Source organism: Gymnogyps californianus, chromosome 4 (assembly GCF_018139145.2).
Source record: "Gymnogyps californianus isolate 813 chromosome 4, ASM1813914v2, whole genome shotgun sequence".
NCBI classification, from domain to species: domain Eukaryota; kingdom Metazoa; phylum Chordata; class Aves; order Accipitriformes; family Cathartidae; genus Gymnogyps; species Gymnogyps californianus.
Genome location: NC_059474.1, coordinates 26,847,078 through 26,862,777, shown reverse-complemented (window position 1 = coordinate 26,862,777; position 15,700 = coordinate 26,847,078). Strand labels below are relative to the sequence as shown.

Genomic DNA, 15,700 nt, shown 5'->3' with positions numbered 1-15,700 from the left:
AATTAATTTTCTTCATGATATTCAGTGTTTGTGCATGGAGAAAACTGCAAGTCTGTAATGCAGTGCAGAGAGAGAGAGATTTTAAAGCATGCTTTGCAGCATGTCTCTTACATGCCCGAGCTGTCATAGTCTGACAGCAGCTTGCGACACCTGCCCGGTTTGGGAAGATCCCTGCACTGTAATATACGGATCCTCTATTCTGCTTTTACTTCTCCTGCATGCACGTTGTTGAATGGAGATGATTTTTAAGGATTTAAACTGAAGGTGGCTGTTTGGGTTACTCAGTCACTTGTCGTGCCTGTCTGATTCCCAGGCTCCCACTGCCGCAGAGGGTGACCGTGTGGGTTTCTTCTGGTAACCTGCACCTTTGCAAGCTCAGTAGTTTTCGTTAATCCCTCCTTGACTCTTCATAAATGACAACTCTAATATGTGACTTGTTTTTGTTCTGCAGCTTGCCTGATTTCTGCAGCGACCTGAGGGGGTGCTGGTGCCCGGGACTCCAGGACTTGGTGCTCTGGTACAGGCTTTCCACCAACAATCTTGGGAGAGTAAGTAACCTGCTCCATGTCCGGGGATCCTCTGGGGTGGGGGGGCTCTTTCTGCACTTTTCTTGTCCTGCGTCTCAAACACTGAAGTCTGAGATTTCTCCCAGCACAGAGACCAGAGGTACCTGTATTTCTGTGCAGTATTTACGTTGTTTATCATGATGTTTGTTAACAAAGATGCTCCAGCTTTTCTAGTACTCCAGCAAGAGCAGTTCTTGGTTTATCCATTCTTGCAGATTAGCTGTATTTGTGGGACAAAACACTGCAACTTGCTCTGCCACCTCATGTGAGAAAAAGCTGTACGCAACAGAGGTGTTTCATAGTAGTGCTGTTCCTCTGTGGTGTCAGTAATACTATCTGTTAATGTGAACACTTGTGTTGGATTTCAGTATTCTGTGCAGCAGAAGTGCAGTCTCCTGCGATGTGTTCAAATGGTTCTGTGTGGATCTCAGAGTGGGAGGGAGGCCCGCAGCAGCAGCTGCTTTGTGGCACCAGCTGAGGCCATCTATGTGGAAGGATTATCTGGTGGCGCGCTCCCCAGCAGCCTCTGGCACTGTGGCTTTCCCTTCCTTCTCATGTGACCTTACAGGCTGGGGACGTACTTCCCAGTACCTAGCAGGGCATGGGGCGTCTCATCTTCAGATATAAGATATGTGAGAGGTCTGGCATTGTCTGCCCACAAAGAAAGTGCTTTTAGCTGGAAGACTGGGGCTAAGCACGTCTGTAGGTTTGCTTACGCCGTACCAGCAGTTGTACTGGCAGAGAGCCCTGTGGAGAAACTGCACTGTTTGCTGCCAAAGGCAGGAAGTTTTTCTATCAGGATTGCTGTTCCACCTTCCTGAAATGCAGCAGCACTCTTCTGGGCTTTTGCTGATGTGATCCTTTCAAGGGTGTTATTTTGTACAGTCCTAACTGATGGAGGTGAGCTGGCAGAGCTTTCAGATGTACGCCAGCCTTGTAGCTACTGAGCAAATCTTACCCATGCCTCAAGTTCTTGCTTTACTTGTGGAGTGCACAGCTGCAAACTCTTATCCTGCAAGTTTCCTCTTTAGCTGGTTAGTTAAAATGTAGAGAGGAGATAAATGCTAGTACCTAGCTGAGACATCTTTCATGCTGCATGTTACTTTTCCCAGAGAATTCCTTATTTACAAAGGACTTCTCATCCTGAAGAATTTCGGAGATTTGATGGTTTGTTCCCCCCACCCCTGATAAAGCTACACTCCGGTGAGATGAGGTATTTCTTATTAAAGCAGTCTTTGCACAAAGACAATGATGGGACTCCAGCCAGGGATAATCTCATGTTGGTACGCAGTTGTGTGAAACACGAATGTTTTAGCCAGTGCAGTAAGATGGCTCTTGAGGGCTTATGTAAGGGTTCAGTGTTAGTCTTGGTCTTCATGCTTTTCGTGTATGTTAATCAAGCAGACTTAGTGGTCTGTAATACACAGGAGGCTGGGCTAATGATGCAATTTTTCTTTCCAAGTTGTTTTTCTTTAGTCTCTATACCTACTTGACAGATCCTCAATTCTTACATGGGAACTGAGCAGTATTCTTCTAAAACATAGAGTTGCCATGCAAATTGTTAATTTGTATCATATACTAGGTCATTCTCATGTCTTTTTTTTCTTCTTTTTAAATTTTCTTTTCTTCTCTCGGTCCTCTCCCTTTCACTAGAAGAGCCTGTAAGTCCTCTTGCTGTCCTGAGTCATTTATGTATCAGGAAGGGAGTCTCATAATTTCCCTTAAATAAGATTCCAGTCTTTTCCCTGGGGAAGAAGCTATTGGGTTGAGGACCTTCACCTTAATAGGACCAGTCACCCTAATTCATCTTACTCCTCTTTGCAGCCATGTTTGGTTCCCCAAAGGCCTGTCCATCAGAGCATCTTTAGGTGAATTGCTCACTGCGTGATGCTTGGCTGGCCTCTGTTTTACTGTCAGGAAGCACTCTGCCAGGGCATGGTGCAGCCATTGTCCTGGCGTTAGCTAGGTGTCTTTCAGGCAGCTCTGTGAGACCATCCCTGCTAATCTTTAATCAGCATTCTCATGGCAGACTGCTTTGATGCCAAGCTGAGGGGAGTAGTGCTTCAGTCATTGTTTAATGTAGTTGAAACTCCTCACCCCAGCTGCTCAGGGAGGATACAGCTTGCCAGATCCTAGCTTTTCAAATTAAAAGGAAAAGTTACTCATTTTGTGATAACTCTGGGTTTTGGAGGTAATGGATTTGGCGTGGGTTCAACTACCTGAGCAGCTGTCACTGCTTTTCAGAGTCTTTTAGCAAGCCTTGCAGACAAGGCATGGGTGTCATGCTTACAGTGGAGCTGATGCTCACCGTATCGTCTCTCAGATCACAGATGCTGTAGACTAGACTAACTCTTTTCCAGATTTCACTGGATTAACACTTGTATGTTTAAAATGTCTACAGAATACATTTTAAAAGTGGAAGTCCGTGCCAAGAACAAACTCTATGTGGACGCAGCAATAGCTCAGGTTGTCCCTCAGGCCATATCAGCATCTTCCTCCATGCCCCAGTGGGATCTCTGCTGCTAATAACAAGAAAGTTCTGTTTTCACGGCTGTTCCAGTATTTCTGCTGAGACAGTAATTTCTGTAGTGTGTGTGCCTCTCTGTTAGGGGTTGAACCAGAATCAACAATTTGTTTCATAGGCTAGTATAAAATCCATGGTTCCTCTCGCCTCAGGATGTACTTGTATTGGTGACCCCTCTTTAGTTAAACAGTTTCTTATTAAGAGTCATTTAAAACTGTTGGCTACAAAGCAGTGAGGTTGGTTAAACCTGAACTTCAGGTCCAAGTGTGGCCCAAAAAACATGTATTCTGTGATACTTCTTAGGGAGCCTGTAGGAGATGAGTTTAATGGGTCCCATGCTACTTGACCTCATTTCAGCCTGTTTTCATGCTGAAATCACATGAGATCATGTATAGTACTTGTTGCTTTGCAAATATGGTTGCAGAACCTCCATGGTAGCTGCCCAGTAGTGTGCTGCAGGCCCTTTTCTGTGGCTCAGCAGAGGCTACCAAAAAGTTCCTGCTATGTTATCATCACTTTGGACTGGAGAGGGTAGCTGCTTATTTGTGAAAGATGTTATTCACAAAATCAGGCTAATTCTCTGGTGCCTGATTTGGTTAATAATAATAGGTTGTGAAGGAAACCCTGGGGGAACTTCTCAAATTGCAGCAGGTGAATGGAATAGCCTGTGCTTCTGCTCCCAGCGTTGTCATCGTTCATCATCACCTTTTGCCACTGGTAACAGCAGCAGAAGATGTAGTACTGGATAGTGTAGGACATGGTTCAGCCTTTTTTACTACCTTAGTATATCATACTTTCAAAAAGAAATAAATTTCTTGCTGTATTGATAGCAATTGTCCTTGCAAACCAAGGACACAGCTCTTGCCTTGGGGGAAGGTGTTGTGGAGAGGAGAGACCGGAAAAGAAATAATTGAATCTTAGCTGGTTGTTTGTCTGGAGCTGGTAGTTTATTGTCCCTAGACTCATCTGATTTGTCAAAAAATGGAAAATGGTACCATGAGGTAGAAATTAACAGTATTTTAGAAAATGTTAAATAAAATTGCTTTTTTAATGGAGTATTGCAATATTTAACGTGAGTATTCATGGCTCAGGATTAGGAAGCATCAGCAACAAAACGAACCTCTATTCTGATTATTCTGACAGATGTTCAATTATTAAAAAAATGGGTTTTTCCTAAGAATAAGTTCTTCCATCAAGAAAGGTGGAACTCTTATGTGATAACTGCAGATAATGAACCATATCTTGTCTTGTGACGCAGTTAATAAATTTTTCTTTTTGGATGCTGAGAATCCTTTCCACTGCATTGTCGTAGAAAAACATAGCACGTGGCATGTCAGCTTAGGAACAATTTACGCTGTATTGCAGCAGTTGTCAATACAATGTGGGTTGTGAACAGAGAAGGAAGGAGTACCCAGGAATAGGCTTATATTATTCTAAATGCATGTCATCATTAGCTTTGAGGAAAGAATCAAAGAGCCCCAACGAGAGCCTGTCTCACAACTTCTCCTCTGTTGTTTATGCAAGTGATTTCGGTGACTGACACTAGTATAAAACTGGATTCAGATGCAGGGTGGATCATGTCCGTATGTCATTCAGCTTCCAGAAAGACTGACCAAAGTTTTATCTCAGTATGCTAGACATAGGTTTTAAATACTCTTTTAGTTAAATAAAACTACAAATCCTATATTATATGATTTGGCTGCCTCTTGTAGCCATTATTTTTGAGGGAAGGTGAGGCTAAACAAGTACTTTGACAAGAACTCCAATATAATTTTCAGTGTAATTACTACTTTGTTAACTTTTTCAGAAGTATTTCAGTACGACACTGATACATTAATCCTGAGGTTTTGTTACAGAGCTATAGATGTAGTTTGTGTAGCTTCCTTCTAGAAAGACATAAAAAAAACCCTGGCTTTTTATTTCCTTATTTTACTAACTGATCTTAAAGTAATATTTTTTTTCCTGTGATGCTGCAGAAATTACTCTTCCCAACATTTTGTTATTTACTAAAATGCTGAGGGGTTTTGTATGGCTGAACAACTGTTTAGTCAGTAGAGGTGTTGTATGAGATTTCTCTGTATCGAATGGCTCTGCCATAAAACCTGCCAAAACTGAAAACAAGGGAGAGGTTTATTTTGTGTATTCTATTTGGATACTACAGTGTTGTTGTCCATATGAGTTCCTCATGACTTTCAATGTGTTTTTCCTTCATATCCCTGTGGGTTAAAAAAAAAAAAAAAAAAAAACAAAAAAAAAAAAACCCAGAGGGCTGAATTGTTTTCTTGTCAAAAATGTAAATGAGTTGCTTGCTTCCTACAAATAAGACCCTAGTCCTTCCTTCAGTTCAGCAACAAAAAAAAAAATACTGCTTATGTTGCTAGAGCTGTGACTGTTGTCCAGTTTAGGGCAAACTGAGACATTCAGACACACGCTTGGTAACTGCACCTATAAAAAGGGGCTTTTTAAGGAAAAAAAAGTAGTAGAAATTAAAATCGTGAATCGTACCTCAGAAATAGTTCATCTGCTTTCAGTCATTCCTGATTTTGAATGCTTCAGAGAAGTAAGAAGGCCAAGAAATTGTGCAGAAGGCAGAGTGAAAAACCTGTTCACAAAGTTTCTTCCAGATCCTATTAGATGAAAGCCATCTTATCCTTTGAAACTTGATACCCCAAATCTTAGGTGTTTGGTTTTTTGTTTTTGTGTTGGTTTTTTTGTTGTTTTCGGGTTTTTTTTAAAGAACTTTATACTCTGGATATTCTTGTTATTCACTAACCATGCAGTTTTATGACCCTGCTGGATTTTTGTCCAGAGGTGGTTGTTTAGATTCTCGTTAACCTGTTGGGTGAATTCCACAGAAAAATTGTCAATGCTGGCTTTTTTAATTAAAAAAAAAAAAAAAAAAAAATCACATCAGAGAGAAGTATCTCCCATTCAGATGCTTACCCCCATCATATTACACAATTCATAACTTTTAAGATGATTTTGTTAGATGATTTTATGCCCTTTTGGAAGGCCGTTCTTGGAACACCTGTCTCTAATGTTAGGTATGTTCTAATTTCCAGCCTAAATTTAGCAATGACTGCTTTACATGTACTCATTTCTTGTGCCAGCATTACACTGCAAAGATTTTGTTGCTTCTCTCAGCCTTCCTTTTGCTGCAAGCCAAACCCTTAATGTCCTTGTACAAGACACAAATCTGATACCTTGATTATCTTCCAAATTCCTCTGTTTTCCATTAATCCCTGGTGTGTGAGGGACCACATGCTACTGGGCTTTCAGATGAGGTCTGGGCATTACCTCGCATGATGGTGTCAGTGTTTTCCTAGCTCTGCAGGAAAGGCTGTAACCAGAGGCTGTAATGTATTTGCCTTCCCCCGTGCATGCATCACACTGGAAACTCAGAGCAGGTCAGTGCCTTGCTGATGTAGCTGGATCTCTTTCTTCCATCACGTCCAAACATTTGCATCACAGCCCAACACTGACAGCAGAATTTCTTAGTGATTCCCTGAATGAATGACCTTGTGCTCTGTGTTACTTGATTACATTTCTATTATGGTCCTTCTCGGCATGTAATTTTTCTGTTGGTGATTCCATCTTTCTCCTTGCAGCAGAGCGTCCAAATTTTGTGTCAGCAGCAGATTTCACAAGCACCTTTTGTGACAAGATCATTAATGATAATATTAATTGAAATTTCCTTTTATCATCCGATATTTTCCACACTTTCAGTTAATTTGTATTTTCCCTTCTCCTCTTATTGTGTCAAAAGGAGAAGTTCCCAGTTTGTTTCCACTGAACCATTTATTTGGACCTTTCTTTGTGTTCCCTCTTGTTAACTCCTCTGAGGTAAACATTTTGTGCTTCGCTCACTGCATCAAAGCTCCTCTACAGTAGCTTTGGTAATTGTCCATTACCCTAAGTCTTCCTGGTTTTACGGTCTCTGAAAAATACTTGAAGATACTTGGGCTTGTCTGGGCTGCTGAAGTTTGTGTACTGTGTCTGAGATCAAAATGAAGCATGGAGGAAGCCTGTGTTGGTGTCTTACAGCCTTCCATTGCCATAGGTAAAGTAACATTTTGTTAGAGTAACAGTTTGCTTCAGCATCGTTACTCTGCTGTGAATTGTAAATTGTATTTTATCTGGTTGTCCAATGGTCAGGAAGCAGTTACACACAAAAACATAAATATATAAAAAGCTTTATATATTTATATATAAAACATATATAAAAATATATTCTTATATATAAAAATGATAGGGTAAACTTTTTTAGAAGAATCTCTACCCTGAAGTTTCAAAATACAACCCGCACTACATTTGTTACTGCATCTGCTACCACCAGATCCCCAAGGAGCAGCAACAGCTAATGCTGTGACTGTTGCATTGCAGACTGGGGATATAATGTACTTGGATTAAATAAAAATAGGAAACTGATGACAGGAGGAATGAGTAATAAGATATGAACAGAATTGTTGTGATTTTGTTTTGGTATTTTGCTTTCAAGATAGAAAGAGTGGAGGCTGCTTGGGACAGAGATAAGGAAAGTCACAGAAGGTATCTGCTGATGGTGGAACAACTGTTCCAGAAGGAACTGTTTAAAGATATATCAGTGCAGGCTTTTTTGTATTGCTTTACAATTCTCCTCTTCTGTCCTCACACCCTGGAAACCAGCTGAGCTCAGCTTTGTCTTATGCTCAGCTTGTCTTTTGAGGGCTTTTTAGTAACCATGGGAGTTAGAAACAGCCTTGGCTTGAAATCCTGGTCTTCTGGCAGTAGGTGGGTTCTGCTGTGCTCACTGCTTCTGTGGAAGGGTAAAACACACGGAGTGCAGATTAGATCATATAGATGCAAATGGGCAAGATGGGTAAACTGGGAATTTTTGTGTTGAGTAATAAAATGAAGTAATTCTCTTAAATTACATTTCAGTATTTAATGGAGGATACCAGCAAGATGAAGAAGGTGGTGGTTTTGTTTTTGGTTTTCTGTCTGAACAGTTGATGAACGTTTTTGGTTTAGCAGATACAGCAGTTTGGAGAGAGAAGCTGTAGCTCATCCCATTAGTTAATTGAGAGCTGGCAAACATAGAAATTATGACATTTTTCTGGAGTATCCGGTTCTGTTTTGTCTCAGATTCCAAGTTTTGCATCCATTCTTGGAAGGACAGCAGCAACATTGTGTTAATTCCTACAAGATACAGAGCGGGAAAAAGTGGAGAGTGGCGATGAAATGCTGTAACAGAAAACCTAGCTGTGCTTGAAAAGCTTCCCACAGAAAACAAAAGCTCAGTGGCATCTCTAACTTCAGAAAAACCTCCTCATTCAGAATTACTGCTGTTACCTGACAGTCAGCTTTGAAAAATGTTTTTTGCTGATCTTGGTGTAAATGAGATTCAAAATGCATCACTGCAACCCTAAATATCACCCTCTTGTTTTCAGCTTTACAGGAAGATCTGCATTACCTGGCGATAATTGCTTTGATCGTGTAATGCCTTTGCGCTCCAGCACAGCTCTGTGGCTTGCCAGGTTTCCTTCTGGCATGCAGCCCGACCTCAGTGCAACCCTAGAGGCTCAAAGCACGGCAGTAGTGGTCTTGTCAGCCTTAACTTTGAACTTTTTTTTTGGCGTGTACAACTTTGCTTCTAACTTAACAAATTCCCTGCAAAGAGCAATTAAAATTGAGATCGTTAGCTGATATCAGTTCAGATAGCTGCACCAGAGTGAATGAAGTTATCTTGATTTATAACAAACTGTCAATATTATAGACAGTGTTTTTCTTTGTATTAAAATATAGATGGACTGTATAGTTGCACATAAAATGTCCTGATGCTTTCTTTTACTGTTTGGTTGAACAAAATCTGCATTAAGATAACTTAATGTAGAGTAAATAAATATAAAATGCAGGTGTGTTTTACTGAGAAAGTATGTGTTGTCTGTGCAGGGGATTAGGGTCAGGAGACCATGAATGACTTGAATTTAGCTTGCTCTACATGATCTGGCTGCAGAAGTACTGAAACGCTAAATTTCAGAAAAACACGTTTTTGATGAGTTAGGGACTCTATGACAGAGCCTCAAATATGAATTAGGGACACCGTAGGAATTTTGTCCAAGTGACTAACACTGATGATATCCGCTAGAACAGAGTGGGAAATAATAACATCCATCCCCACATGGTGTATGGGAAAGCCAACTAAGCGGGCAGGTGACACAGTACCTGAAAAAGACAACGAAGAATAAGAAAAGCCCTCATGAAGGACTTCTCAAAAATGGAGAAGAGGGAAAGCATCCAAATAGGAACTTGTTAGGGGGGAAGTTAGAAGCACAAAGGCAGCCAAAAAGTATACAGGACAGAGAATTGCAAGCAAGAATGATTGCAAGAAACAAGAATTTGAGTAGTGTGAATTTGTTGGAAGGAGAAGTGGTGGAGTCGCCAGGCTTTTTAGGCAGGACAGGACTTTCCAGGTCTCTGAGCACGTCTGGTATGTGGATTACACTGCATCCCAGACAGGTCTAAGTGTGGTAAACCCATGGCGAGTGCAGCAGGGCTGGAGTGCAGGCAGGATATCCCCTTGGCCATGGGGTTGTGGTTGTCTTTCCGGTTCCCGGAAGGCTTTTATCCCGCTCCAGTGAGCGGGGATGATGGGGAGCGAGTCCTTTGGTAGGCAGGGTAGCTTCCTGCCTCTCAGCAAAGGCAGGCGGTGGGAAAGTGTAACCTCCTGGATGTGAGCGCTCCCGGACAAAACTGGAAAGGCGGATACGTCTCTTGGGTAACAGAAGACTTCAACCCCCCCCCCACCCCACCCCCCAAACCAAAACAATAAATCCCTGAAATGACAATACCTTTTTTTAAAAAAGGTGGTAGTTATTAGATAAAGAATAATGGATATGAATCATTAGCGACCTCAAAAAAGGTCACACTCACAATGATAGAAGATATTTGGCTAGTAGACAACATTATGCTTTCTCCAATAGGCGGTTTGGCTTGAGAGATCCACATCTGATAGCTGTTCCCAGCACAGAAGACGAATGTGCTGTCTCTGTATGTGCCTCCAGAAGTCAGCACAAATTCCTAATGGCCTGGCTGCGGACTTTGCTTGCTTGTTTAAATTGTGTTTCGCTAATGTTGTCCTACAGGTGATGCTTCGAGTGACTGCTTTGAATGCAGGCAAAGTGAGAAGCAGTTGACTATGGGAAGCATGTTTCATTATATATGCAAATATGTACATACGTATACAAAATTTATGTGTATATACAAATACACTTTCTTATCTCAAAATGAGCCATCCACCAGCCTTACAGGCTGATTTATTTATTTATTTATTTAAATCAGCCTTTTTCAGTGTCTGAACTCTTTGCTATCGTGGGCCTATTTTGTATAGGACCTGTGGCCCCTGTGTGTTTTTAAAACAATGCAAGGCAGTCCTCTTACCCATTCCCTAGCAGGGTTATTTCCTGGTATTCAAAGAAAGACTTTAAAGGTGGGATTGCGTTGTTTGTCAGAATATCACCCAGAGAGTACTGGAATGTAATTTCTTGAGTAGGTGTCCCTTGAGAAACATCATGCAGTAACCTTTTTTCTTGCCCCGCTGTGTGTAGCTGTTCCTTGCGAGCATTGAATGATGCAGTCAGTCACACTTGGATTACTTCTGTAGGTAATTTGCAGTCATCTCTTTTTTTATCGTATCCTTTTTCTTGGGCATGTGAGGGTGGGTCTGCTGGCAATCTGTTGTATGAGATTAAAGCAGCCAGTATGAATGTACTTATATTTGTGTTTGAACACGCACATATTTATAGCAAACATTGCTTGTAGAGAACCAGGGAAGGTCAAGGAGTCAGTTGGCCATTTAATACCCTCATAAGCAGCAGCATGCATGAACAAATAAATTTGGGTGAAACCCAAAAAAGGTTTAATGTCCATTAGAAGTATGGAGGTTGGACTATGAGTTGTCTGTCCTCAAACAAAAGACAATGGAATTAGTTCAAGCAAACTTGATGCTGTGTGCCTGCTGTACGGACGTAACTCTTGGTTTGACTCTCTCATTTTAAAAAAACAAAAAGGCACCAGAATTTAGTTTCTTTTTTTTTTCAGTAGTGTCAAAAGATTAATACAAGTAAAATGAAATTCTCACGTAGCAGTTATAAAAACTAAGAAATGTAAAAGAGCCGCAACAAAAGAAGCTCTGTAAAGAAAATGGCTTAGGAAGATGACAGCTTCAGCTGAAAGTCATGGCAGGCCTCTCTGCAAGATGATTTATGCCCTCATTATGTGTGATGATGAGTAGCTGGTAGCTCTGTCACCACAGCTCCCAGAAAAGACTTGGCGTGAGGTGAAGTGGATAGTGCTTTCAGGTGCTCCCCTGGGTGGCAGGTATGCAGTGATAGTGCTCAGGTTTTGTTTCCATGGTTGTCTGTAATTGCTTGCAGCGTGGGGCTGGTCACCTGAAACAAATCAGGGAAGATCATCAAGAAAGGACAAAAAATAAATCTTCAGGCAGAGCCAACTCAAAACATTTCTTGAAGAAAAACTACAAGGCTATATGTGCATTTGTGTATATATAGCTTTTAATTTAACTATAAAGATGTAAAAATCACTATAAAACATTTTTAAAGCAATTTTGCAGTAGAATAATAATCAAAACCCCCAGAAAGCTGTTACAAAGCACCTTTGTTACAAAACAAATGTGAGTGAGCAGGTTAAAAACTTAATACTAAGACCACCTGATCTGACATATTAGGTGCATTCAGGTTTAACTCAGATTTATGTACAGTTGTGGATATCTAAGTTGTGTACATTTAAAAACAAAACAAAACCCAAACCTGTACATACATTGTACTTGGATCTTTTGAAAGGAATATTTGAGACCTCCTTCCATTTTGTTTACTATTCTCATGGATGTATATGGAAAATAAGCGCTAGTTTTCAGATGCTTTAGCTATGGCATTTGGATACCAACAAGGTCACTTACATTACTGTGGGAGTTCCCTGAGCTTACTGAAGCTCAGGAGTCCCTCCGAGATTCACCTGCGTGAGTGGATGTGTTTAAAAGGCAGGTCACTTCGGCTATTCTGGTCACAATTCAAACATGGTTCTTGGAAAAAAAGAAAAAAACAATCTTAAGCAGCATCTTCGTTTGTCTTGATCTGGGTACATGCAATCCAGTATCACTATTGTTTTGCAGGGCAGTTTAACTTCACTTACTGTGTGGCACTTGCTTCTAAATTGACTTTTGATAGTTGGCTTTAATCCAGGTTGTAAATCTTTGCAGTTCCCATTTTATACAGTAACTGATGAAACCTTTGCTATAATGAGAATACATCTTTATGTTGTCTTTTTCACTGAGATTTCTGGGGTTTTAAAATGTGATATTTAAAATGATTGTACCTTTGGGTCCCCACCTGGCCTCTCCAAAGAGTGATTTATTCCCACAGTGGGCACACTTCTTTAGGAGAACCATGCTCTAGTTTAATTCAACTGTTTGAGAGCATAATTGTGGGGTTTGGGATTTTTAATTTATATCTGTTAGTTTTTTTTGTTATGGTATGGCACAGAAGGCCCCCTCTAATGCTGTGCTGCTAGGTAGGGAAGGAATAGCATGTCTCAAGTGTAGCCATTTGGTATAATTTAGTGAGTGTTACTGCTTTAGAAAAGCGTACACCTTCTAGAAAGACAAGAATGCATTTATGAAAAATGAGTAATCTTGCAGCTCCATACATACTGATCAAATTCTTTCACAAGCTAGTGAAAAGAATTGTAAATACTGTCACCTGGTTACAATTTTTGTTTCCCCTCAGTAAGTTGGTTTTGTTGTTTTTTTTTTTTATCCTTGCACAGCTAAGGACTGTTCTGTTGTATTCTGCTATGAATTATGAACTTGGTGCATAGATATTTGAGGGGAGTAAAAATGTTAATGAATTCAGGGTGAGGGGCAACTTAATTTTTTCTACTAATAAATATGTTGGGTTTTTTTTTTTTTATCCCTGTACATCAGGAAAGGGGAATCAGCCATCTGCAACTTTTTTCCTTGCACAGCATTATAATGTGTTGAATTAGTAGGCCACCACAGAAGTTTGAAGAGGTGTGTTTGGCCCATGGCAAGGAGTTGTCCCATATTGCCCTGCAAAAGAAATGCAGGGTTTTTTGAATGAATGTTAATTTTACTGTTTACCACTCGCTTTTCATCTTAATAGCCAGAATTCTCCTTTTTGTTGCAAGAGAGTACCGTCTCATTGATTCACTGAACTTCCTCCATTGAGGAGAGTTGAACAGGACACTCTTCGTCAGCACTGATTTGGGAAATAATGGAGATCTCTACCTGTTTTTTGCACTGTCAGACATGCAGCCTTGTAGGTGTCTGTATTTCAGAAGTAATCCACAGAGGCTGTAGCAATGTTATGCGATTGCATTTTAAGCACAGGCTGCCACGGTCCCGTTCTTTCCCCTTGCCCTCACTAGCTACCAATACTAGTGCAACCACCATGAGCCGGTTCAGGAGCCTAATCCGGCTGAAAATACATCTCTATGTGGAGTTTTCAGCTGTGTTGGCTCCCAGACCAGCTCACCGGAGAATTGCATGGATGCCAATATATGTAAAAGGGCTTCTCTAATTCAGGAGTGAGCTGGTGTTCTGTTCAGTCAGGGAACTGACGTATCTGAAGATTTGTGGAAATCTCCCAGTTTTGGTACAGTGCTATTTCATCTATGTCTTGGTATTTCTCTCTGTTTCCTTAATAGAAGAAGCTTGTGCTTGTAGCTGCAGCCTGAGACAGTAAAAATCCTTAATGAATTAAGAAAAACACTCTCCAGAATTTGTTGCTTTTTTGGCCCTTCCAACAAAGGAGAAAATGAAATAGAAGGAAGTGTATCTTTATAAATTGCGTGGTTGACATGCAATGCATACTGGAAGACATCTGGGAACATGGAGGCTATTCAGATAGACTAAGAAAAAGGTAAAGCTGAAAATCAGCTGAAAGCTGTGTTATACTACAAAATCTTACACCGAAGAAAGAAACAATGGGACTTGGTTTTAGACTGAAAGATTTTACGCTAGTTATTTGACAGGTTCAGTAGCATTTCAGTTAAGATTTTGGATTTGTGGTTTGTTATTCCAAACTGACTGTAAGATATGCCATGCATTTCTTGTTTGCTTGGGTTTCTAATACTTCAAGAAAACTGATACACTAGTAAATAGCCTGCATTCCTGTAAAGACACTTTGTTTCTTAGGGACAGATTCAAAGTGATCAATGTTATGTAGCACGGATTATGTTTTGCTTCCACAGCAACCTGTTCATAAACTTGTTGCTTAATGATTGCTTCACAAAATTTAAGATGACATTGTTATTAAATCTCAGCTACTGGCTAACTGTATTTAAAGCCAAAAGCAAACTGTTTCTTGTAGTGTTTGTTCTGTCTGTATCATGGGCCAAAAGAAGCTACTGTATGACCTGAGACTTCTTTGTGCCGTAAAATTTATGTGAGCTTATTAATGGAGGCCAACCACTAATAGTAAATTTGTGCTGCATGTGTAGCACAACAGTTCATCTCCTCTGACAACATGACTATGAATAATTTATAGATGTAGTTATCCCGAAATTTGTAGGGGTCATTAGCATTTTAATGAAAAAGATACAGCTGTTGTACTAAATCTTCACTTTTTTTTTTCTTCTCCCTCAGTTAAGCATTTCGATCTGTACTTTCAAAGCAGCTGACAGCGTGCGGTAATGTGCTGACTGGCACTATGGGCAGGCGGTACCCAGGGGCTCACTATCGGCCAAGCAGCTCATGTATGTATGCAATTGGTCTAATTTATTTGTTGCTTTATTACTTTTGAAGGCTGCTAAGTTTATAAGTTTTGAAATAGTATTTATAAAGGATTCTGACATATTCTAATCGATGCCAGCTCTCCTGTGTGTGTACCCAAATGCTAAGTACATTGATTTATGTTTAAACTGCAAAGGTGTTTTCTAGAACTTTAAAAAGCGGCTTGTGGTGTGACTTAACCAAATCTACTGCAGTGTGCTGTGTTTTGTGCTGTGTTTCGTGTTCAAGGTCTCCGACTTCATTTATTATAGGGTTCAAAAGTTTAGCTGCTATTCCTCTTTACTCCCATCCCAAGTTTTTAGTACCAGATACCTTCAAATTAACAAACTACTTGAGCTTATCCTAAAATGTTACTGTGCACTATAGCTTTAATTGTGTACGACTGCAACTAATGTCTCCAGCTCAGATTATTTATATGCTTGAGTTCAATATTATTCACGTTTTTTCCTCTGAATTGTATCCTATTGGATTATATTACATTATCTCTTACTGAAGGTTGTCTTCTGTAAAAGTGCAAAGGCAACGCCTAAAATTTATCACCCGTACCTTCCATTGAGTAAGCAGATGTCTCTCATGCTAGTGCAGATGGCAGCCACCACACTGCAGTGGTTCCACAGTGGAGGCTGTGTGAAATGAGCTGATGTGACCTTCCCTGGAGAGCAGTGTGGGGTAGCGCCCCGACTCCAGAAGGCTGCTGCTGGTCCTCGTGCACTTTCTGTTGATCCCTCAGGCTGCTGAGGTGAAGCTGTGGTAGGTTAACTTTTGTATTCACTCTTCTTTCTGCTGTAGCAGAAGAACATG

At 40.5% G+C, this 15,700-nt stretch overlaps 1 protein-coding gene across 10 annotated transcripts in view; it reads left to right on the top strand.

The window, feature by feature from the left end:
- The first annotated feature begins 466 nt into the window (after window positions 1–466).
- The window catches only part of APBB2 (amyloid beta precursor protein binding family B member 2), a 135,867-nt gene continuing 120,633 nt past the window's right edge, over window positions 467–15,700 (top strand). For 5 of the 10 annotated variants that reach the window (XM_050896684.1, XM_050896689.1, XM_050896685.1 and 2 more), the window contains exons 1-2: window positions 467–548; window positions 14,753–14,862. In XM_050896684.1, the coding sequence (XP_050752641.1) occupies window positions 14,817–14,862 (46 nt within the window). In that variant the 5' untranslated portion in view covers window positions 467–548; window positions 14,753–14,816. Of the gene's footprint in view, window positions 549–14,752; window positions 14,863–15,700 lie in introns of those variants that run through there. The other 5 variants (XM_050896692.1, XM_050896691.1, XM_050896687.1 and 2 more) reach the window with 1 other exon arrangement.